This window comes from Mya arenaria, chromosome 2 (genome assembly GCF_026914265.1).
Source record: "Mya arenaria isolate MELC-2E11 chromosome 2, ASM2691426v1".
In the NCBI taxonomy this organism is placed as follows: Eukaryota; Metazoa; Mollusca; class Bivalvia; order Myida; family Myidae; genus Mya; species Mya arenaria.
The window spans coordinates 14526031-14551975 of NC_069123.1; the positions used below are offsets into that span (position 1 = coordinate 14526031).

Below are 25945 nucleotides of genomic sequence, written 5' to 3' on the forward strand. Positions count from 1 at the left end.
TTTCTCGAAACTTCTTAAGCTTAACAGTCTTAAATAACTTATTTCAATTAGCCAAAATACATACTTGAATTGAATTTTGATAAATGAAAATGGTTTATTGTGTTTATCATAAAGATAATTCCTATCGATTAAGTTAAAAAATTCTTAACAAATTAAATATTATGCAAATTATATTTGAAAAAGTAAAATATTGAGCTTAGTTTAATCCTGTGATAAGAGACTAGAAGTTTTGAGATATTGGGGCCAGGTATTATCATTATGAGCCTTGGTGTTGTTGTAATCATCTTGTTGTTTACAAACTTTAACCTTGGCTATAACTCAAGAACTGAGAAATTCAAATGTAACTTAGTAATAAGCATCAAGTTATGGCTGGATTGAAAAAGTCAGAAGAGCATTGTTGTTTGCCAAAGCTGCACTCTTGTTTTTAACATTTACTTAAGAAGGAGGTTACTTTATAAACAATGGTGAAGAAATCTTTGTTATCTTTTGTAAACATGATCTCAAATATCATGATAAGGATTCAAAAGAATGCTTTCAAAGGAAAAAGAAGGTGAACATGAACATTTGTAACTACAATCAAAGTTAAATGCTGCATTGTTTAGGAATCCGGACTCTAATCAGCTTTTAATGGTAGTCTAAGCAACCCCCATGTAAGATCCGAGAAAACAATTGATCCCCAGGATTCGCATACCCTCCTGCCTGCCTACTCAACAGCTTTCTATTCCTGCAAATTCAGCCTGTGCCACCAGGAGTGTTGGAAATATGTAAACGGCATCAACATTTTAACAAAACAATGTTATTCTTTTCTTTTATAAACAAAATCCGCCCACATCCCATTTCTTGCTTATCTTTTTTTTAAAGCCTTGGTGTTGCAGGTGCTGCAAATTCGAAAATTTTGGCCAAAAGCTCAAAATCCATTCAAGATATTCGAATGAAACTTGGTTCACATGTTGCCAGAGACAGTTAATGCACATGTATAGGAAGGGTCAAGTTATAATTGTTCGAGTTATGACCCTTTTTGACTGATGAAAACCACAACATACTTCCCTTTAAATGCAGAGCGCTTGGCAAAGGAGCTACAGGTACCATATTTTATTATTATAACGTCTATTGGTTTAACTAGGGCTTGGTTTGAACCCCTGACCTTCTGCACCTGAAAAGAACTATCTTTCTCTGGCCTAAAGCGACACCTTTGTAAGATCATGTAAAGCCTGCTTAAAGATACGCATTTTACTGATAAGCCTACAGTGGAGTTGCTATCTGAGCACCCCATCTCCCAGAATACTAGGAAATCTTATGTTATGTTGGTGATAAAATCGGTAGAAATACTTCCCCAGACAGATAGGTTATGTCTCATCCACTGATAAGCCACAGTCTGGCTGTTGGTAAAAAGATATTTATATAATTTTACATTTTTATCGTGGCCTTTTCTAAATCATGTGTGGTTAGTGATGTCTACAGTAGCATACATGAAGAATTTAAGTACAAAACCTCTATTAATGCAGGATGCAGGACATAACATGTAAATTATTAATGATACTTCTCAGTCTAGCAAAAATGGGCTCAAATGAAATACCCACATACAGTTCTGAATATTCTATCCAACTTATTACAAATAAAGATTAATATAGTGTTTCAAACTAAATTGAATTATTTTACCTATTTTTATATGAAACAAACACCATACAGCATCTAGAAGATTTAAACAGTTTTGTCATTTTAAAGGGGCTGTACTCCGTATGATGAAATAGGAAAAAAAAAAGAAAATTGTCGAAAACTGACATAAACTTGGTATCGATGTGTATAATGCATTGAAACTTACTAACTGAAGTACCACATATTTTACAGTTAATTTATTTTTTGCAGATTTTTCGTATTTTTCCATTAAAAAAGATTACTAGATATGTCTACGTAGTAGAATTCATTCCTTATGTGTGATTGGCTAGTCGATGTTGTCACGTGATATTACCATTAGTTAGGTAATAAGCTTAAATATTCCAACCATGTAGTGTAAGCCTTCGTAGCACAGTGGATACAACACTGGGCTGCAATTTTGGCGACACCGGTTTGAACCCGGTCTCCGACTCAATTTTTTTTTTTACATTTTGGTATTTATTTTTACAAGTATGATATTAAAGAGATAAACATTTTATTAAATAATTGTCCTGAGATTTGTTACAGAAAAAACTTCTTCTTTTTTTGCCAATCTGGTGTACAGTCCCTTTAAGCCTAAATTTATTTAATTTTCTGTAACAGCATTACTCTGCTTTTCATCAAAATGGAGCATTTAATGTCACATTATTTAATATCTTTTCATAACAGAGCTCTTTTTTGAACATTATATGATGTTTTTTCATTGTAAGCAGCATTTTATTCAAATTTCACACGAAAATAGTTTTATTGTCTGACCTTTTAAAATGTGAACAAGTGGGCTTAAAATGTTTCAACAGGATGCTGACTGATTTTAGGGATACTTTTTTGCTTCATCTCCAAAATGAGATCAGTTTTTTCCTTCATTTTGTTTGCAAAACCATGGCAACAAAAATAAATCTACAGCTCACATTGCACTTAATGTTATGTTTTGAGTGTTACATAAAAAGGCCATTATTTTCATAGTGAAACCCCCCTTGTTTCAGTGGCTTCCTAGGCAAGCAATCCCAATAATTTAAAGCAGATTAATTGACATGCTTGCCAACATTTCATCAGGAATTGCAAAAAATCAACATGGGGATTAAGCCCTACATTTAATGATTTTGGAGGAAGCTAGATGCAGGTTTTTTGTGTATTATGAAAATGAATGTCTAAATGTTTTGGCTGGGGATCAAGTCTTAGGGAATCTAGTCGGATCTGTGTTTATGTTTGATAAAAAAAAGTATTTTGCCAAAGCTGCAGATTTAATTTATAGAGTATAATTCTTTGAATTTTCTTGATTTCATAAGCAGTTAGGTGCAAAAATTCACTTTAGAAAAACTTATGTGAGATGGATGGGACAGGGTGGGGGTGGGGATAGGTCCTTGTAAGGGATGGGAAGGGTGAGGGTGATTCTTGTTCGGGACGGATAGGGTTCGGGGTGATTCTTGTTAGGGATGGGTGAGGGTGTGGCCGCTTCTTGTAAGGGATGTATTGGGTGATTTGTTTTAGGGATGGATGGGGTTGGGGGGCTCTTCTTGTTAGGGATGGGTGGGGGTCGGGGTTAATCTTGTTAGGGATGGGTGGTAGTGATTCTTGTTAGGGATGGTCGAGAGTCGGGGTGTTTGTTGAAAGGGCTTAATGGGGTTGGGAGCCTTCTTGTAAGCGATGGGGTTGGTATGAATCTTGTAACACAGATGGGTGTTTCACGGGCATTTGAAGGTCCGCCTACTGCCAATCATACAATACACACTCCTAGGCCCGAGTCAGATTTTTTGTTGACATTGCATCAGCCATTCAGGTTTTATTCTAAGTTATTAAGATGACCTGAAGTAAAATCTTAATGATTAAGAAGGGATCATTCACTACTCTCACTCAGCTCATTCTTAATCATTAAGATTTTTCTTCATAAGATTATTATTTCACTAAAACAGATTTAAAAAACAAAAAAACACTACAGGTAATGTGTTTGATATAAATCCATAAGCTGTTCTCAGCTGGATAATGACCTTTATTAATATGATATGTTGATTTATGTGGGAAACATATCCATTTGTCAGTTAATGTCATGAATACTACCTGTAATCAATTAGTATGGTTTACTATAATGATCTGCATACCCAAATAGTCAGTAAGTTTTGTGAAAATTGTTATTCTTTATTATATATTTTGTAGATTTATGATTTCATGGGATCAATTTTGAGTGAGGGGTAAAATTGACCATCTTGCCAAGTTTTAAATGTGTTAAATTTGCTAACTGATTCATATATGAACAAAATGGCAAATATTAAACACTCCAGAAATTCAACCACTCCACAGAAGATTTTCTTTTTTTGAGGTTTGATACAAGATGAACATTTACAATGAGCTTTGGGGGTAACAAATTGAACATAACATTGACATGCCTTCAGGAAAAAGATTTGTACCAGAACTGGATTCCAATATCATGACTGTCACATTCTGTGGACTTTCTAGTAATTAGCTGAGGGTAATAACTCACAGCCTAGGATTATTTTCTCCAGTAATGAATAACAATCCCACAAATCACTGTTTGGGTTTATTATTAGCTGGGTCTTTCTCAGGAGAAACATGTTGAGACATTGCCTTAGCCTTTGCTCTGAATTATCTTGGTCATAAATAAAAAAATAAAAAACTTATTCACACATTTCTAAATTGTAGCTACTTAATGCTCAGACCTCAATGCTATAAAGGGACTAGACACCAGATGGTACCAAAATCAGCAAACACAGTATTTCTTCAAACCAATATATATGCAAAAAGCTACAGAAACATGCTCAGTAGCAAAAAGTTTAAACATAAACCCGGTTTAGTGGCAATGGGCAAACGCCAAAGACATAGAACACAAAATCACTAACAAGAAACATAAAACAGCACAAAACTCTACAAACAGCACAGTGCATAAATACTATATATATATAAATAATTGGTATGTTGATCAAGAATTGTTAGGTACCGCCTTGGAACGGTCAGTAAAATGTAAATTTACCGGGGGTTTAAACCAGTTTATGTGCACAAACCTCACTCTTATCCCAACAATTCTTAATAAAGATAAAATGCAAAAGGTAAATTTTATCAAAGTATGCATTAACTTGAGGAAACTTATCAATAAAACAAATAATAATAAAAAAAACGAAAAGGCAAAGCCCAAGTACTTCAATGATTAGAGATCCCAACTCTATCTGCAGACGGAGGGAAACAATTCAGAGCACCTAATGCAAATACTTTTCAAAGATACAATGCAGTCATCGTTAGAAACCAAAAACATCACACACAGTCTGCCTTGAATGGCCAATACCAGCTAGTATGAGACCCTTAATACATCATTTAACATGATAAAAGCAACAATCTTGTCAACCCACTTGCAGTCTCAGCTCAGTTTCCCTGTTTAAAAATAGAGTATAATAGTTTCCCCGTTAATATAAGGGCAGGATGTTTTTTTGTGAACCTTGTGATCCTTTTACACTCTAACATGTCAATAAGCATTTAAGCCAACTCAGTGTATTTTCAGCAATGTTTGTTTTTGAAATATAATTTCCATCATTTAATTGCATCATTCATCTGTCAGGCTCTATGTCGATGTTGTTTTGCAGCTGTTTTCAGCTTCTTTGCACTGTTCCTTCTTTTGGGAAACCATAGTGTGTATATTTAGCATGTAAAAGTCACATGATGAGTCATAATTAATTATATACTGTCTCTATTTTTAAACTTACTCAGGGACTTGCGAGATAACCAAGTAAATTTCGAATTGGAAAAAATATTCTTTAACTACGAAAAATACATTTGTCTTAAAGCAATGTGATACATCAGATTAAAGTAAGATTCAATGCTTTTCAATTAATTGCAAGTTTTTGACAATTTTCTTGCAATTGTATCATCTTGTTTCTAGTCCCTTTAATGGTTGTACCTTGATTGACTGAGAAAAACAGCGTTGACATTTGCTTGCATAATGCTCATAGGTTGTTCTATTTCTTTGCATTGTTTCTGATATCATCTCCTTGCTGCAATATCAAAATGTCAATCCATATTATGCTGATGATTGTGTGGGGCCATTAATATTTAGTGTCAATTGATTATTTTTAATGAGAGGAAGTGAGCTCTCAAGAATCAATTAAGAACCAAGCACTAATTATCTATGCATTATAATAATTACCATGAATTACATTCATTCATCACAAAAATAGCTTTTGACTTCCTTTAAATGAAAACCATTATGACAATTTATGAGTTGTATGTTATTTCACTAGTTTGATTGATATACTTTTTGGCACATGGGTTTGGACAAATAATTCAGTTCCAGTAAATATTTGCCAAGTCTTTAGTTACATGAATTTTTGTGATTTTTAATTCTAAGCAGTCATATATACAAGTAGCTTGAGTTACAAAAAAAAAGAAAACACAGGAAAATAGTTAAATGTAAGCATACATTCAATTGGAGAAAATAGCGCTTTACAGAATGATGAAACTCCATATAAAAAATAGAAGGAGTTACATTTCTGTTGTGCTGAACTCTCCATCCATTTATCACTTGGAAATACATTAGCCACAAGTGGATGACAGTCTGTCAACACTGGCTGATGCACTGCCTTAAAAAAACTCATCTGGGAAATTGATTTTTTGGCTTGGTTGTCTGGATGTACTTGCCTTGCATTTCTTTAGATTACCAGCAGACATTTCTTACAGAGATTTTATGGATTTTTTCTGTGGAGTACACTGTGACATTCTTCTAGAATAGACTTATGTTGCCAAGAGAATTAGGATCTCTTCTTAAAGGGATTCAATAAAAGAAATCTTGACATCCATTGGCAGACTCGCATAATAATGATTTAAGAGCAGAACGACCTTGAAACAAACATTATAAATCTGACCTTCATTTATATGTATGACTATATATCGACCTTGACTTAATCATAATCCGACCTTCATTTATAAAGATGACTGTATATCTGCCTTGAGACAACCATTATCTGACCTTTTTTTATAAGGATGACTCTGTATATCGGCCTTGACACAATCATAATCTGACCATTATAAAAATGACTGTATATCGGCCTTGACATAACCATAATCTGACCTTCATTTATAAGGATGACTGTATATCGGCCTTGACACAACCATAATCTGACCTTCATTTATAAGGATGGCTGTATATCGGCCTTGACACAATCATAATCTGACCTTCATGTTTAAGGATGACTGTATATCGGCCTTGACACAATCATAATCTGACCTTCATGTTTAAGGATGACTGTATATCGGCCTTGACACAATCATTATCTGACCTTCATTTATAAGGATGACTGTATATCGGCCTTGACACAACCATAATCTGACCTTCATTTATAAGGATGGCTGTATATTGGCCTTGACACAATCATAATCTGACCTTCATCTATAAGAATGACTGTATATCAGGCCTTGACACAATCATAATCTGACCTTCATTTATAAGGACGACTGTATATCGGGCCTTGACAAAATCATAATCTGACCTTCATTTATAAGGATGACTGTATATCGGCCTTGACACAACCATAATCTGACCTTCATTTATAAGGATGGCTGTATATTGGCCTTGACACAATCATAATCTGACCTTCATCTATAAGAATGACTGTATATCAGGCCTTGACACAATCATAATCTGACCTTCATTTATAAGGACGACTGTATATCGGGCCTTGACAAAATCATAATCTGACCTTCATTTATAAGGATGACTGTATATTGGGCCATGACAAAAGCATAATCTGACCTTCATTTATAAGGGCGACTGTATATCAGGCCTTGACACAATCATTATCTGACCTTTATTTTATAAGGATGACTGTTGATCTGTTGAGTTTATGGTGTTGTTAAAAAATGAAGAATTTTATACAATTCCGTAAAAAAATGAAAACAAACTTGAAACCATGATAATGTATCTCTTTGGCCACACATCATAAATGGTTCATTTGTTATTTCCCTCCTCACATTTCTACGTGTCAGTAGATCGATACATCTTCTTTTTTCACTTTCCTACCCCTTAATTTCGTAATGAAAAACGCACTTAAATAAAACCACTAGAGAGGCTTTAAAAAAGTTTCGAGTTGTGGGTATCTTTGTTAGCCCCAGTGTTTTTGCGAGACCCTCAGGTAACATAAATAAAACTATGTAATAACTGTGGCCTAGTTCAGAAAACAAAATTACTCTCAAGACTGCAGTTATGTCTCTATCAGCGTATGGAGAATAGTGAACTGATGCATATTGTTGCCAATTATATTTCTCATTGTTCTGTTGTGTCAGAGAACATAATATACAATTAACTAATTACATTAACAGCTTTCCATAAGAAACATGTGATTTGCAGGCTTCTTTCAGCAAGCAACTCATTGCAGACAGCTTGGTTATTTATGCAACTACTCATATGATAAAATCTATGTAGAAATGAGAACATATGTGTTCTTCATTTGTCATATTTCTAACGAGCAATGAGAGGTACCTGAGGGACATTAAATAAAGAAGTTAATAGATGCAGAATAATTGTTTGTTTCAGTGTAAGATCATTATATATTTTACCGAGCTAGCTCCCATGAGTGTCCTCAAGGTGAATATATTGCAATCTTACACCAAGACTAGAGCATTTTTTTTATATGTTTAAAAGATGTATAAATAAGATATTTAATCACATTTTATTAAAAAAGCCTCTCCAGCATAAACATTATTGTGCAGAACAGCAGAATGGGCTTAAAGTTCAAAACTGTGAAAATTAAATGCTAAATATTGAAACAGTTAAATTTCATATTTATTTCACTGGTAAATCTCTCGAAATGACTACAAAGCATAGATATAAACCTTTCACACTGCAGCTTGATGGTTTATGCACATCATTATTTTGAGGAAATAAAGCAATGGTGTTTACCTCCCTTTAAAATTAAGTGTACATGCTTTGACAATGAACTATAAATGGGCTGTAGAATCAACATATAAATAAATGTATGATTGCGCACATATTTATCACAACCTTGAAATACCCTTGACACAATATTTGAATTGATTACTTCTTTTATCTTGAATGAAAAAAATAAATAATGCAGATAAACGTTTAAAAGTTTAGTCAAAGTCACTAGTGAGTCAGCTTCATTGAACAGAAAAGATATCACATTATAAACAGTGTAAAGAAGTTAATGAGTCCTTCATTGTCGTCATCATCATCATCATCATCATCATCATCATCATCATCATCATCATCATCATCATCATCATCACCACAACCACCACTACCACCACCACCACCACCACTACCATCATTACAACCATCACCACCACTACCACCACCACCACTACTACCACCACCATCATCATCATCATCAGCAGCAGCAGCATCATCATCATCATCATCATCATCATCATCATCATTATCATCATCATCATCATCATCATCATCATCATCATCATCATCATCATCATCATCATCATTGTCATCTTTAGAACGTTAATATTGGATCTCTATAAGAAGAGTTTTTCAATTTCAGACCAATCCTGATCGAAATACCCCACTTTGCCTCTCTTCGGGACAAGGAACGTGAGATCCAGGTGATGCGTAGCGATGACGGGGAGAACTGGACTGAACATCCATTGGTTGCTGACGACGATGCAGTTGCCAAGGCGATGGATGGAGTATTTGAGGGTGGGAAAGCTAGTGCTAGCATGAGTGAGCTTCTTTTCCTTGTTTTTTGTTTTGTTTTTGGTACTGTGAAACATTAAACATAGAAAATGGGGGGAGGAACAAAAAAAAGTGGTGACTATTTACCTTCATCGGTGGTCGAAATTAGCGGAAGCCCCCAATGCCTGCACTGGTAAAATGCTTTCTGTGCTTGCTCAAATTCTGGATTTTGTACAGCAGGGCTTGTTAAAGTATATAATGAATTTGGGCTTGTTCATCCAAAAGACTAATTTCGATGACTGCTCCATTGTTGGATAGGACCCATTTGATGAGCATTTTAATATCAAATGATACCACCTTTAAAATGTATTATTATGTTGTCTAGTTTTAAACTTTAAATTATTTTACATATCATAATAATGCAATCAATGTTCTAATTTTTCATTCAATTAAAAAAAATACCTTTTTATATCGCTTTTAGGGTGGTAACATATTTAAATTGTATACAAGAGTATGTTTGATGTTTTTGGAGATAATTGGATGCGAGGTAATTTATCTAAGGACAAAGCTTGTTTCACAGTTACCTGTATACCTAGACATCATTGTGTTCATTTTTCCTGTGTTTGTGTTTTGACCACCATAGTTTGTAATTATTTCCCATCATGCTCGAAGATGTTTTGTTTTTAAACGTGTTGTAACGAAGTCATATTTTGTGTGTTTACACTTATTTTAAACGCATGATAATTTGATTTAACTACATTTGTTTGTGTTTTCATAATTCTCATGATTAATGTTCGTTTGATGTAAAATCGTAATTATAATTAAACTATGTTTATTATGCATGATAATCTTGAGTGCTAGAAAAAGTATGAGATTTGTAAATTATGGAAATGAACATGAATCTGACTAATAGAAGCATTATTTGTGAAAATGATTTGAGTAACAATGGGACAAGTTGTTTTAAATCTTAAGTTTAACCATGGTGACATAAGTATTTTATTTATAAGTATTTTCATTTTATGTCATAATTTAATCAAGAGCTAGCTGTTTACATCATAAAAGATGGAGATATAAATTTTCATTATTCTTTGTACTTTTGTTCAAATTCACCCATCCTAATTTTCAGAATTTGAGGGTGAGGACGAACTAGCTGCCAAGAGGATTACCCGCATCCTGACTGCCGACTTACCGCAATATTTCGCCATCGTATCCCGTGTCAGGATCGAGAACCAACTCATCGGGGACGAAGGGGGCGTAATCAGCTCCAAGGTCATACCGCAGGTTCAGGCCGTGTTCCCGAAAGGAGCACTCAACAAGAAGATCAGAGTTGGACTTCAGGTGAGATGGGGGCAGAAAAATTTGCTGTATTTAAATCACAAATAAGAATACACCCTTTAAGGATTATGGATGTTTTCGACATTTTTAGTCTGTTTTAAACTCAATCCAGTTAACTTTTAAAATGAGGCTTTAAATTTCATGTTACAAGAAATCTTAGGCAAAGTTCTGAAATTGGTTGGGATTCCTAGGAGAGTTACCTTTTATTTATTGGTAAAACACAAATAAGCATAAAAAAATTGAAATATAAATTTGGCAGGTTAATGTTTAATATAACACTACAGAAATGTATGAGGCGTTAAACGACTAAACGGTATTTCTGTTCTTTCTTCTCCACAGGCTCAGCCAGTCAACCCAGAGACCATTTCCAAGCTGTTCGGGAACCGTGTCGCCTGTAGCCCGATTGTCACTGTCGAACCAAGGCGTCGTAAATTCCACAAGCCAATCACACTGACGATTCCCGTACCAAAAGCTTCCCAGAAGGGCATGATTAACCTGTACCAGAATGAGAACCCGACGCTTCGACTGCTTTGTAGCATTACAGGTACGGGGAGATAACTTTTGACCGTTGTAAGGCCAGAGTAATATTTTTTAGATTCCCATCCAAGCTCACCTAGCTCTGTTGCCAACTGTGCTACACAACATGTTTATTTTAACCAAAATTTAGTATCAGCGAAAAATGTTTTTTGAATTAGGAAACTGCATTGGAATATATGCATGCCACACATTTTGGGTATAAAGAAAGAATTATGAAATCTGCTAACCAGCTCCGTAGTTTTTAAATTTGTATGGGAATCTAATGATTACTTTACTCAGGCCTAATTACTTAATTTCGGTTTGAATTTGTGGTGAGGTGAATGATTTAAAGCCGATTTGAAGTGGTGTTGAATGATTTCATTTTGTGTTCTTGGTGAAAAGTAAATATCTTATGTTCTAAAATTTTAAACTACCCATGTATAAACATTAATAACCTTCCAAAGCATATATGTACCAAATTTCACCCGTTTTCCTATATTTATATTTACGTTTTTTCACCCTATGCCTTCTGGTAGGAAATCATACCATTACACGAGGTAAACCCGCCTATTGTCATGGTGACATATTTTTGCCTTTTATTTCTGGTGATGTGCTGTACCATTTCACCTTTTTTATCGCATGAACTGTAACTGTGTAAACTATACATATATGATGCACTATGTAATACTATCGATGTAAAATTAATACTGTCATGCATAGAAATTTTGACTGCTCTTGTCTTTACGTTTGAAAACAGGAATGTTTAAGTTTAATGTTTTTCAATGAGTTAAAGCTGCTCTGCCACAGATAGACCATTTTGACAACCTAATGTTTTAGTCCTTTTTAGCTCTACTTGCCAAAGGCTCATATTTACCTTCCAAAATTGATGTTTTATGGCTAAGGGCTAAGAAAAATGGCTTTTTCGGCAGTTTTCCAAACAATTGAGATCTATTCTACATGTATGTGAATTGTCTTTTATAACTCAATTGAAGACATAGCTGCCCAAATCAGCTGATTCTGAGACAAAAAATAAAATAAAAGTCAATCTTGATAGCGAATCTTTAAGATATAAAAGCATAAAGAATATTGTACCCCGAATTCTCAAAGTGAGGTCAGGGCTATATAGGAATAACGCATGTCATCACGTCCATCTGTCCCATTTTTTGAAGTCCATATCTTTCTCTTTTGTGGTCCGATTTTAAAATTATTGGCAGACGTGACCACCATAGCATGAAAATGTGTCACGCTTTAGACCTTTGTCCCTACCTTCAAGGTCAAGGTCACAGCAACCTTCTGATCTTAGTGTGTATTGCTATAAAAGCCTGACTGATAATAGTTTTGTGCCTTTTTTGTCCATAGTTTCCCTATAAAAGCCTTTCTGATGATAGTTTGTGTCACTTAACAGTTCCATGTGTCATGTAACAGTTCCACTTAATTTTTAAATTGTTTTATCCATGCAGAATTTCTGACACTATGTCATACGGGGGTATTAATCACATTCTGTGATAGCTCTAGTTTGTTTTCTGAAATTTTGAACAATTCTCTTTTAGTTACAAAACATGTATAGTTTATAGCTTTTGTGCTCTGCTTCTTTAAAAAAATGTGAGAAAAGAAATCATCATGGCACTGCATGTTTTAGGCCAGGATGAGGATGAGATTAGATTTATTGACGATGATTTACATATCCCCAATCCAGGTGGGTATTAAAATTGTCAACCAATCAGACAAAGCCATTCTCATAGGTGGAACTATATGTTTACCAATCAGAGACTTGTATTCCCCTGTGTCATTCATGTGAGCCAATCAGAAATTGTTTCTCGTCTTAAGGGGCGGTAAGTTGATGTCTGTTAATTGCCATTTGGTGTTGGTATGAAGGGCAGTGCAAAAGTCTTCGAATTTAGAACTCATTCCACACAAAGAATATTGTATGTTTATGTTAGTAAAATGAATTAATTATTGCATGAAATGCATGACTGTGTACTGTAATTTAAATGATAGTAACAAAACAGCTTTGAAGACATTTAAAGAATACTATTTTAAGCTGAATGCTACTACATGTATGTTGCATATTGTATGTAAAAAGCTATGTTTTGTGTCGCTTTTAATGTTATCAGCGTATATATTCATGAACGACTGTAATGCTCAAAATATATATTTCCATGCTCTGTCAACATTATTAGATATTAGCCAGTTTCATGTTAGTGCCAGTAACATCCATCAATCATCTATCATATTATATCCATAATTGTGCTGTAAAAATATATTTGTAAAAGACTTCATTTAATTGGAAGTCATTCATGATAAGTTGTATAACCTGGCTGCGTGCATGGTAAAAGTAGTTCCTGTATTACATATATTATTGAAATGATGGATTTTCGGTATTTTTGAGGTATGTTTTTCTACAGTGGTGCACACAAACAGTATTAATTTATATTCATGCATGCAAAAAAGTAGTTCCTCTGTTACTATTTTTAGACTACATTCTTTTTTTTGTTTGAGTGACATATTCCTATTCACTACAGGAGGTGCGAACACTGCCGTGTGGGAGGACATTACAGAGAATAAGAACCTGCAGTTCACCAATGATTGTGTCTCCTTTACTACTACTGTGTCCGCCAGGTAAGTTGAAATGATAGTAGCTTATAAGCTGACTCTGGTGATGGTGAGCTGATAATTTAAGCTAACTGGTTCTGATGAGCTGAAAAGCTGACTACTTCTGGTGAGCTTACAAGCTGACTACTTCTGGTGAGCTGATAAGCCGACTGGTGTTGGTGAGCTTACAATTTATGTTGACTGGTTCTGGTGAGCTGATAAGCTGACTACTTCTGGTGAGCTGATAAGCTGACTGGTGTTGGTGAGCTTACAATTTATGTTGACTAGTTTTGGTAAGCTTATAAGCTGACTGGAGTTGGTGACTCATGGTTCTGGTAAGCTAACAGCTGATACCAGCTGACTGTTGCTAGTGATCTTATAAGCTGACATGAGCATAGTTTGTTTTCAAGTAATAAATAACACTTTGAATATTGCGAAAGATTTACAAGGAAAATGAATAAACTGTATTCAAAGATATGCCTTATACAAACAAATTGAAAATAAACTTAAAAACATTGATTGTTTTCAACGCTGTTGAACTGTAAAACAGCTATACTGTGGTTTTAAATTCTTGCTAAGGTTCTGGCTGATGGACTGCCAAGCTACCACTGAATCTGCTTCCATGGCGACTGAAATCTACCATGAGGCCATCACTGTGCCGTACATGGCAAGGTTTGTTGTGTTCGCTAAGCGCACGGGGACGGAGGAAGCACAACTGCGGATGTTCTGCATGACTGACGATCGCACGGACAAGACTCTGGAAAAACAGCAACACTTTACGGAGGTTGCTCGTAGCCGAGATGTTGAGGTTTGTTTGCGACTTTCTCAAATGGGGATGTATTTGTCACCCAAGTGATAGATCTGCATATAGCATACATGTTGTTATTTGATTCTTTATTTTAGTGATGATTTGAATCAAGCTTCTTATAATCATAGGTTATTAAATTTATGCAGTGTGTTTCCTACCAAGCAGTTTAAGCATTATTAAGTTTAATCATAGCATTTTAGATAAACTATGAGAATATATGATTAAAATTTATCATATACACAGCAGTCAAAATTAAAACAAGTCTGGTTAAATGCTGTCTGGGCACACTCGTTCTGGATTTTATATAGCAGGGGTTGTTGAAAATTAAAATAAAAATCTACTAAGGGGTATTCCATTTAAACATATAGCCCACGGGGGGGAGGCACTTTTGAACTAGACCTCCCCCCTACAGAAGCAAATTAACCGTTTGGGGGTCCTACCTCTATTTGTTGTTATAGATCCGGAATAAACCCCTTCAGAATCGATTTAAAATTTACAAGTATAAAAGGTTAAAAAATTTCATTCACTGATCTTACATTAGGCTTTTATGGATGCTGTTAATGATGATACAGATATTGAACCATTTCTGTTTTAATTCACAACATTTTCCCAAGATTTGAAGAGTTACTATCATTTTAATTTCACACTCTAAAGTCACCGTGTTTTATGTTTTAAACTATCTTGTTCCTGAAGATACATTGAAATCATTGATTTACCGTTATAGGAAGAATCACATGGCACATCTCCAGTCCATTTGTCAAACAGAACTTGATTTTAACTTTTTTGAAAATACCCTTTAACCTTTTCTCAGAAATTGGCAAAAGCTCTTTCTTCAATTGACTTTGACCCTGACTTTATAGGGCAAAGAGATCTCATCAAACCTAATGACGCATTAGAAATTGATGTGAAATACAATTTAATGATTCAACTGTAACACTTCTTATATCATTAATTTTGTTAAGAATAAGATTATAATTTATGCCATGAACTCTTTGTTTGCTGTGCAAAATTAAATAGCATATTTATCATGTTTGAAGCAAGTTGATGTGTCTATCTTAAAAAAAATAATTGGAAAACAAACACAACATGGTTGTACGGATTTGTAATGTATTGAAAGATCTCGTAAAATTATTGTTTATAGTATAAAACAATATGTTACGCATTATGAATATTATTATTGAATAATTGTACCTGTAATAATATTAATTATTATAATAATAGAATTATAAGTACTTAAAACAAACAGTCTGAGAAACACAACCAATGAATGGGAATCTAACCAATTATCGCTGTCCAATTTACAGTAGCTGTGCAACAAAAGAGGTTCATTTATTAATCGCTGTCCAATCAACACTTATGGTCAAACCAACACTTTCAATCACTTAATAGTTGTTGAAACAACACTCGTGGTCCAATCTATAAGTATAGCCATCTAGAAACAATAGTTGTCCAACCAACAGTTGCAGTTCAAACATCACTAGCAGTCCATTACACTTGCTGTCCATCCAACAGTCCAGCCAACAACGGTTGTCAGACCAACACTTACAGTCCAACTATCTATAGGTGTTTTACCAACACTCATGGTCCAACCCAAATAGCAGTCAAATAAACGAAAGCTGTCCATCCAACAGTAGTCTGTCGACCACCACTGGTTATCCATCACTATCTGCTTGCAGTCCTGGGTGTACTAGCAGCCAAACAAATTCTAATGGTGATCTTGATGGAAGTAATGTTCTCAAAACATAATATCAGCATATTTGAATCATATCTGTAAATAAAAGGAAGGGAAATTAATAGCAGAAGTGTTTCGTCTATTTGATTTAAAAACCACAACAACAATAATCAAATAAGATTAGGAACAGCATATATTTTTCAGAACAGTTTACCCCACCCACCACAACCTCCTGTCTAGGTAGTAAGTCAAGCGATTAAAATCTTATGTTATGCATATCATATCTCTATGATGTATTATAAACTCATTGAAATGCCATATATAATGAGAAAATATAATTCATAACAAACCTGGGGTGGTAATTTATCCGATTTTAGCGCTGTTATTAGACTTCATTTCAACCCGAAAAGAAACCGGAAGTTCCTATGCCGCAAAGGATTATGGTATATTCAGAAGTTGCTATCAAGGAATAAAACACAAGTATTCCGCAAAGTATAAACAATTCAAGGGAGGTAACACGAATTAACTGTTTGATCGGTCTGAAGGGATTTTCACCCTTACGTCATATGCAATTTAATTCTTAAATTTCGACACCCCCCATCAGAAGCAAATTTCACAATTTGGCAACCACCTACAGATGCAAATTAGTGAAAAAGACACCCTTCCATATGATGAAAAAAATTGCCGTCCCTCCCTGGGGTATATGTTTAAATGGAATAGCCCTAAGCACTTAAGTAACGATTTGGGCTTTTTAATCCAGCAGTGAATTGTATAAAAATGGTTAAGTCTTTGGTAAGGTTAAAGTTGGCCAAAATATTTGTTAATTGGTCAATATTTATCCAAAACTCAATATTAACCAATGAAATTATTTAAATGTGCAAACCAGCCTTAAGATAACCTGTGGACAACTTCTCCAAGCTTTATACAATTGGCTGCAGAAGTCTAATTTTAACTGATATACACACTGATTGTAAACACTGAACATTTTATTCCAGGTTTGTGAAGGCAGACAACAGTTTATTGAGATGGCCGGCAACCTCATTCCCGTCACAAAATCTGGCGACCAACTTTTCATCGATTTTAAAGCTTTTCGCGAGAACCGACTGCCCTGCACCCTACGCATTCGAGACTCAGATCAAGAGTCGGCCGCCAGAGTTGCTTTTATGAAGGAACCGAAAGTTGCCCGCGGGGAAGTACCGCAGACACCCCTGTGCAATCTAAACATTACGCTTCCTGGATGGTCCAAGGTAAAATGTTTAAAAGAGTTTGGCCATTGAAAGCAAGTTAACTTTTTTAAGAACATTTGGATGATTTAAGGCTCTATAGAGATTTTAACTTAAAGTAAAACTATATATTCACTTACATACATGTCAGTAATAAATACTCTGACTGCCAGTAAGCCTTGCACAACCTAAATTTTGTCATGTTAATAAGGCCGAAATTAAAAATGGTGTATAAAAACTTCACACACACAATCAAAACAATCTTCTGTATGTGGCATATCTTTATTCGAATAGTCATCTTCCACCATGGAGTTGGAAGGGGATGGATCACTGGAGGTCCGGAAACGACACTCTCTCCTCCGGGAACACGGCATAGGTAGGCCCACAGAACAAGCTTGTCTTTCCTGGGTAGAATCAAGTATAAGTGTCCATTTGTGGAGGCATGAGAAATTATACCCTGGTTGGGGTGGAATCCGCAATCCTTCGGGTTAATAGGCAGACTTCCGTAACATATGCCCACTGCCTCTTTTGACATAATTCTTCCTATAGTTAAAATCAATTTAACTCAATTAGATTGACTACTACGTCTTTATAATCATCTTTTGAATGACATATTTAAGATGCTCCAAAAGGTGCCATACATTTAGTAGTAGTTCTTGTTTATTTTTTGTCTCCTAATACTGACATTTTATTACAGTCCTGGAAGATAGCATAAGCAAGGCCCAGATTCGGTTGACCGACGTCGCAGACACCGTTCAGGGTGACTGGGTCATTCTCGGGCAACAGCTCGACATCACGTCAAGCGAGATCGAGGAAATCAAGCGTGACTACAAGACCGTTGATGATCAGGCCCTCGCTATGTTAAAACTTTGGGTTCACAAAAAAGGACCCGATGCTACAGGTATATTTTGTTGGGATGTTTTCGGTGTAGATGTTGTTGAGAACTTTAAATTACTCATTTTTCCAGAATAAGTGGGCAATGGTACAACCTGACTACATGGTAACTTCTTCTGAGAAGTGAAGGATTTGCTTTTATTTCCTCTGATAGCTGTACAAAATCAGAGTTTATGTAAAGTTAGGCAAAACAAATTTTCTAGGTCAGGGAATTTTTAAATTGGTCAGGGAACTTGGAAATTAGCAAGAATCAGAGAAATGTAAGTTTTTTTTTTTAAATAGTCAGGGAAATCTGGGTAATGGCCAAAGACAGGGAAATTTGGAATCTGAGATTGAGGGCCTTGGAAACAATTTTTAAAATAGCAAAAAGAAGGAGATATGGCTAAGGCAGTTTCTTCCTTTCTGGTTGATCCAAATATTTTAACAAATTTATTATTGGCACTATTTATGAAATTGTATTTCTCATCCATAAGTTATTTATAGCTGACCATTTAAGCTCCTATGAACACCGTAAGTTTGGTTTCAGAAAATTGGGTATTGGTGAGGGAAAATTCAGGGAATATTATTCTTTATAATTTAAGGGAACCGTATAAATTACTGCAACATAGAACATCTGATCAAATGAGTTTAGTTGTTGGTTTATATAAACAAAATTGTCTACCCCCCAGGAAATGCACTAGAAAATGGTTTACGACAAGTGGGGCGGGAAGATGTTATCAAGAAAACCATGTATAATGTCGAAGTCGTACAGGATGAACTGGAGGCTGCTGCAGCAAGAGTATCCATGGACCAATCAGGTTAGAGATTACATATTATTCCAATCAAATGATGTTTACATTGTGATCAGCCAATCATGTGAAGGATTACATTTAGAGCTGTGTACCCAATTAGGTGCGAGCTTACAATGAGATCAGCCAATCAGGTGAAAGCTTACATCAACCTGTGATGTAAAGGCCAGTGTGATGGCTTTGATTTGTCATTTGAATTTTCGAGGCAGTTTTTAGTCTAAAATCATCTTTTTAGAACATTAATGAAGAAACATAATTTCTTAATCAAATCAAACAGCCAGTCAACATGTTTGTGCTCAAATTTAAAAGGGTAATTTTTTTAAGTGCCAAGTGTTGAGTAAAATCATCATTCTTGTTTAAGAAAATATTTTTCTTCCTTCCTGTAGGCTTCGACAATTTCGCAGAAGAAGTCGGAATTTCCAGAGAGTCTTCACTTAAAAAGGGAATGTCTCTCGACGTGGAATATGATGAAAAAGATTTGATCAAGGTATTTTTTATCTGATGATGCACAAGCTTTTTCTATTGCACAGTTTTTCTTCAGAGCCTTTCTAAGAAAAAAGAATTTGTTTGAAGTGGCTTGACCAAGACTTGTTTAGTGGGTTGATAACTTGGTTTTTATTTCTGATTGGTGATCATTTATCAAGCAAAAGAACAGAAATGCAGCCAAAACTGTTTGGCCTTTTCAAGGGAGTAAAAAAATAATTTTAGAGGGATTTTGTTGAATAAGTTGAGCCACAGGAAACAAACATTTTTTTATGGATGGTGTTGTTTATATTTATCAATTTTTGGATTAAATATTAAGGAATGATGAAGGTACATGTATAAGTGCACAAAGTCATGTTTGAAATATAAAATAAAACATTTTTTTTTTTTTATGAAAAAGTTGTGAATTAACAGTTTTAGAGGAATGGTCTCCCTTATATCAAAGAAATATTGTTTATATATTTGATTAAATACATCGATGTAAATGTTCATATACTATTGTTCGCACATTTGTTCTTTTCATCAGAAATATTTAGAAACTCGCCTGGAACACATTCTTCTTATTCGAGGACCTTGATATTTGAACAATTTTTTTACTCATTTTAAAAACTTCAAACCTTAGATTCAAGAAGACTTGGTGGTGAGAAATACTTTGATGTGATCAAATTTTACCTTTATTCTTATTAGTTTGTCTGGCTTTCATTAAAGAACTAAGTTGCGGTGTTGTCATAGCCTTGGAATATTGTCGTTGCCGGGGCTGGCGTATCGTTGCCGGGGCTGGTGTAAGATCAAAACTTAAATGGCTTTAACTCAAAGGTGTTTAAAAATATTAGTATCATACTTGGTATACATGTTCACCTTACCAAAAGATACTTGCTAAGTAAGTTTCATAACTCTGGTTTAAATGTTTGTGGAGTTATGCCCCTTTATTGATTTAGAAGAATGGATGAGCGTTGCATCTGTTTACGATGCCCTTGTGATCAGTTTTTAAGTTTGGTGTCTTAAGTGAATCTTTATTTATCAAAGTCTCTCGTGAGCTCATGTTTTATAAATTTGTTTAAAGTTTCAGTTTTCAGGTGTGATTTGTTTCTGCTGTTGTTTTGTGTGTGCGTGTTTAGAATTTGATGAGCCATTTTTTGTTTTCATTTCTGTGCGTTAAGTAGACTTTTTCTAAGAATCTTTTAAGGTTTTTGTGTGTAACAACTCTGTTTAAATTTGTGTAATGCTATGTTTCGTTTATCATTGTAAAACAACAAATGGAAGCATTTGATGTAAGGCCACGACCCCATGCAGACATTGAATATACATTCACGCAAGTGCAAATTAGTTCTAACCCAATATCAGTGTTAAAAATTAACATCTGAATACCGGTCAAATTGACTTAAATTCGCTTTGGAATACGGCTTGAAGTATGTTTATTTCTTGTAAGTTTTTGTCAGTGCTATATTATATTCTCAATATATATTAAAAATTGTTAAGATTCTTTGATGTGTTTTTTTTTTTTAAGGGAGACCATCTTCCTTCTTTTGTTAAAACTAAATCTAAGTCATTTTTCTTCTTTCAACTTTTTCTTATCTTAAAAACGTTGGCTTAAAAGTCATTCAAACAACAATTACAATTATGACTTGATTGAATAGTTATCATAAGAGCACCTTTAGTCAGAAAAGGAATGTTATATGAGAAGGAATATCAGTATAAAAGTTTAGTGATTGAACAATTTCTAGTATTTAAGATAATTTAAATTATTGAAAAAAAATAAAAATTAAAAAAATATAAATCTAAAAAAAAATTACAACAAAAAATAAGAAAAACTAAGACAATTATACATTTTTATACACCAGTCAAAATCAAGTGTTTAGAGATGACTATTTCAATTTAAATGACATAGCTTCATGAATAATTTGGAGAGTAAATGAATAAATAAATATATATATATTTAATTATTGTGCCCATTTACAGGAGTCCGAGTCAGCCAATGAAGACGAGGGCTCCATTTCGAGTGAGGGTGAGAGGAAAGTGTATCGTACCGCCCCACAAGCCCCAACTGAAGGTGGGTATTTTAAAGCGCCCATGAACCTTTGATCTTGAGAAATTGGACATGAGGCCATGGCAGAGTTTCCTTGTATAATTTTACCGAGATACGGTTTTGATTCTTAATAGAGTTAATATGAGCACCTGGTAGTTCAGGGCCACTCCAGCTAACATAAGATTAGTGATTTAGAATAATGTTATAATAACTTAGAATGGATCCAATGTTCTACTTGTCTGATCAGGATTCTGGCTGCCGAGCTTGGCCCTTGAGTTTCCTATGTGTATTATTATAAAACGTAATTTTTAGATTTTTACAACAGTCTGAACTTCCGTTAAAGCTTGAAGAGTTGGATTAAAGTTTTAATCTGCCCTTCATGTTATTTCGAAAATGCTAACAAGGAAACTCTGCCATAGTTTAATGTTTGAAATGGTGATTTAGGGGACCCAGTCATTTTATTTTCAGTCCAGGAAAGGGTTTCATAAATTACAATATTTGGTGTGTTTTAATGTCATTTCAGTTTATTTCAGCAAAGTGATTTTGTAGTCGATTTCATTCTATGTTTCATTTGTCATTTAACATTTTATCGTGTAGTTGTATTTGTTCCCGTGTTCATAGAAGCTTTCTTTCAACTGCTTAGTTGTAAAAATATAACTTAAACCCCATCATAATTAGTTAAGATATTTGAGGGTATTGATCATCTTGAGTGATAGCTGCATTGTAGAGTTTACATTCTTTATATGTCATCTTTATAATGTTGTAAATAATTTATCAGCAAAAGAAAGAAAGGATTCAATATGTTATATGTTTAATTGGTATAGTATATGTTTCATATACATCGTGTTGTGTATATATGTGTTAGATCGTTCGCTTCATGTTAGTAACATATTCATCCACATCATTCTATTTATAGATGCTCATGTCACATGTCATAATAATGTATTTTAATTGGCCAGTGTCTAATCCACAGCTTTGAAGTGAATATTACCAGGAATGGATATTTGTGAAAAATAACTATGAATTTGTTTCTCTGTTATGTGTTAAAATGCTGCCATGTTATTAATAATATAACCTTCATGATATGTTGAATGTTGCTAGTCAAAATGCAATAAAAATGCTTTTTGTTTCACCTTTCTAAGGCTTGTAACCTCATAAAATGAAACAAGAGCCTTGCTTAACTATTGTTCAGCTCAGCGTATGGCAGTCCAACTAAGTCCAACGACAGTTACTTTCAGAATGAACGGCAATTTTCTATTCCGTAGCTCTCATCACTAGGTTCTCTGTTTTCAGAGAGATAAAATCTAGTTATTGTCATAGTTTTTGCATTGTTGTTGTTGTCCATGTGCAAAAACTAAACAAATTTGGCCGTAACTGAAAAATGTTCCAAGATATTCAAATGAAACTTGGTACACATGTTGCCAGAGACAATACACACATTGACTGCTCAGCTTTAATATTTGTGGTGTATGACCCTTTTTGGCTGGAAAGGCAGACAAGCGTTAGCGTGCGCTCTGTGGCGCTCTTGTTTTAAGAAATCTGATAAACCTTCTATGATATCAGTCATACCATAAAAAGTAAATATTCACCTTTGCTGCAATACAGGGGACAATTTATCAATTTCTGAGGACATGATCGCAGAAGTTGATGAGCGACGCCATGTTGCTCAGGAAGAGTCTGAGCCCTCTGAATTATCAGACAAAAAACGTGAGGCATACATTGATCTTATCATGCAAATGGATAAAATGGAGGATGAGCGTGAAAAACACTTTGCTGCAAACAAAAAGCCAGAAGGTATTAAGAGAATTCTCAGTAGAGTTGAAGAAATGGCAGCCATCTTTGTTTTAGTTGGCGGCCATTTTGAATACTGCATGATGGGATGGATGTTCACTAACACTTCCTGTATTGTTGTGGATGTGGTTTTAACACAGCCCTGTAAAACTACGCCTATTAACCTGTGCAATGTTAGATTTTAATGTTGTGTGTATAATATGTATGTAATTGTTTGATATTTCGAAGCCATGGATAAAGAGCATGCTTATTATGGGATAGGAAATATGCATCTTTAATATTTTTGTAGAATTTTAGAAATACAAGATAGGAAATATGCATCTTTAATATTTTTGTAGAAGGAAATATGCATCTTTAATAATATATTTTTGTAGAATTTTAGAATGATATTTTTTGCTTTTTCATTCATTTTAGTAATGTATGGTTCTTATACATGTAGTTGTCATGTTGGAAAATTTTATATACTGCTGTGCATTTTATTCAAGCAATTACCAATATTTATTACAATAAGGCCACTGCAAATTGATGTTTTGTTTATTGGAAAAACAACACCCATTTCATAAAAATGCAAACAAAAGTATTTTTGTTTTGCTTCAAAATCAATTTTAACGAAAATCCATTCAACAGATCATTAATTTGTTGTGGCTAATTGATCAAGAGTCTTTTTAGTAATAAAGAGATAAGAAATAATAACATGTTAAGAGATCTTTGAATCATGGAGGATGATGTAAAATAGGAGATCAGAAATGGTTATTTTGTTGTCTGTAGCATGTGTATTTGTAGTTTTGTATTCACCATAATTTAACAAGACTTTGTTACCTACACCTTGTATTTTTGTGTCAGTTCTGTATCTTTAACAGTTGATATGACGCTCAAACCAGATACATCCCCCCTCCCCCTCGATTATTACGTACTAAATGTATGCTTAACAATAGAATGTTTTGAATCAAAGCATTCTTTGTCAATGGTTATAATGTTAGAAGTTATTCGTCCATTGGTTTAACAGTATTTATATCATTGTGGTTCAGCGTCATGTCAATTGTACTTTTAACTTTAATGTTTCATGCTATATCTTGAGTAAAGGAAATGTTTATTTTAATAATGATAACTGTATTTGCTAACAAATGATATGATATTCATGTAAAGAGTGAGTATTTTTTGCCACTGTAAAAGTATTCAAAATATGATGCATGTAAAATAATGATTGTAATTCAAGCAAAAATTAGTTGTTGTAAATAAAAGTTTTTTAAGGAGAACTGCTTAAGTCACTAAAATGGAAAATATATATGAGTTTAAAATGTTCAAAAAGTAGTAATAGTACATAATTAAACTAGAACCTTAGTAAAACTTGATTTTAGAAAGCTAGTTCACTCCCAATGGTGATGGTATTAACATAGTGCTTATGCCCCTGGTGCTTGAACATTCTAGAACTAGACGACACGGCTTCTGTCGGTGAGGACACCATAATGATCGAGCAGAAGCAGAGGGGCGACGATTCTGCTATTGCTAGGGTGGAGGTTTTAGGGGTGCAGGCCGAGCTTAGAAGGGCCCCTGAGGTTCCGACCGATGAGGTTGAGGCTAGATCTGAAACTGAGGCTTTGGAACCCAAAGATAATGAAATTGAACCACAAGTTGATCACCTTGGTGTAAAAGCCGAGCAAACCTCTCCCTCAACAGAAGGTAAACACATGCATGGATGTAACCCACCAAAAAAAATCAGTTAATAAGGCCATCCTTTAATAATTGTTTTTTTCGTTGCCCGACCTTGTTTTTTTTCTTTGGGGCAGTTGAGAGGTAATTGTTATTGTTATGACAAATTGATAAAATAACATTTAACTAGAGAATAGTTAGAATTCAGTCTGTTTTTCTTCTTAAACTCCTGGGTTAAAAATGGAGGATTATTAGGGACTCTTATGGCAAATCAAATCAGTAGGGTCACAGCAAACACACGATTATTGACAGAAGGCCTTATTACCTATTTTTTTTATATGGCCCTGCATGTTGTTTACCTAATTCAATTTTTTCGCATGATTTCTTTTACATTTTCTTACACAGCGAACAATATAAACTGCTTATCTTTAAGGAACGACTTTTCAGGATCGTACCTTGGCTGTTTGGAGATTGAAGAAGGGCACCTGTCCACTTGCTTTTCACACTTTATTTTCATTCTTAATATCTAACCCTTGTTGTTGTTAATTTAGAATTAGTCAGAACATATTAGAAATTTAGTCTTAAATTTAGAATAATAAGACTTTAATTTATAGTGTAAAATATGAAAGAAATTGTTGCGTGCTTATTTGAGCCAAATTAAATTAGCCATCCTTTCCATGTAAGAGTAAAACCAATGAGCATTATTTCTGAATGAATAAACATTTTCACTAGGCTTTTATAAAAGAGCTGGGCATTGGACAATTGGATTCATGGATTAGTCTTTGTTCATTGATGATAAAAAAACTTTGAATGAAAAAAAAATCAAGACTACATACATATTTAGCTAGTTTGTCCAAAACCTGAGCTATTTAGCA

At 34.3% G+C, this 25945-nt stretch overlaps 1 protein-coding gene across 43 annotated transcripts in view; it reads left to right on the plus strand.

Moving 5' to 3' along the window:
• LOC128210139 (ankyrin-2-like) overlaps positions 1-25945 on the plus strand; it is a 183313-nt gene that overhangs the window by 86133 nt on the left and 71235 nt on the right. For 30 of the 43 annotated variants that reach the window (XM_052914398.1, XM_052914431.1, XM_052914485.1 and 27 more), the window contains 14 exons: positions 9162-9340; positions 10419-10630; positions 10967-11171; positions 11680-11700; positions 13666-13762; positions 14315-14543; positions 17211-17462; positions 17733-17814; positions 18136-18339; positions 19001-19129; positions 19507-19607; positions 21563-21653; positions 23235-23423; positions 24849-25100. In XM_052914398.1, the coding sequence (XP_052770358.1) occupies positions 9162-9340; positions 10419-10630; positions 10967-11171; positions 11680-11700; positions 13666-13762; positions 14315-14543; positions 17211-17462; positions 17733-17814; positions 18136-18339; positions 19001-19129; positions 19507-19607; positions 21563-21653; positions 23235-23423; positions 24849-25100 (2243 nt within the window). The remainder of the gene's footprint in view (positions 1-9161; positions 9341-10418; positions 10631-10966; positions 11172-11679; positions 11701-13665; positions 13763-14314; positions 14544-17210; positions 17463-17732; positions 17815-18135; positions 18340-19000; positions 19130-19506; positions 19608-21562; positions 21654-23234; positions 23424-24848; positions 25101-25945) is intronic. The other 13 variants (XM_052914546.1, XM_052914552.1, XM_052914562.1 and 10 more) reach the window with 6 other exon arrangements.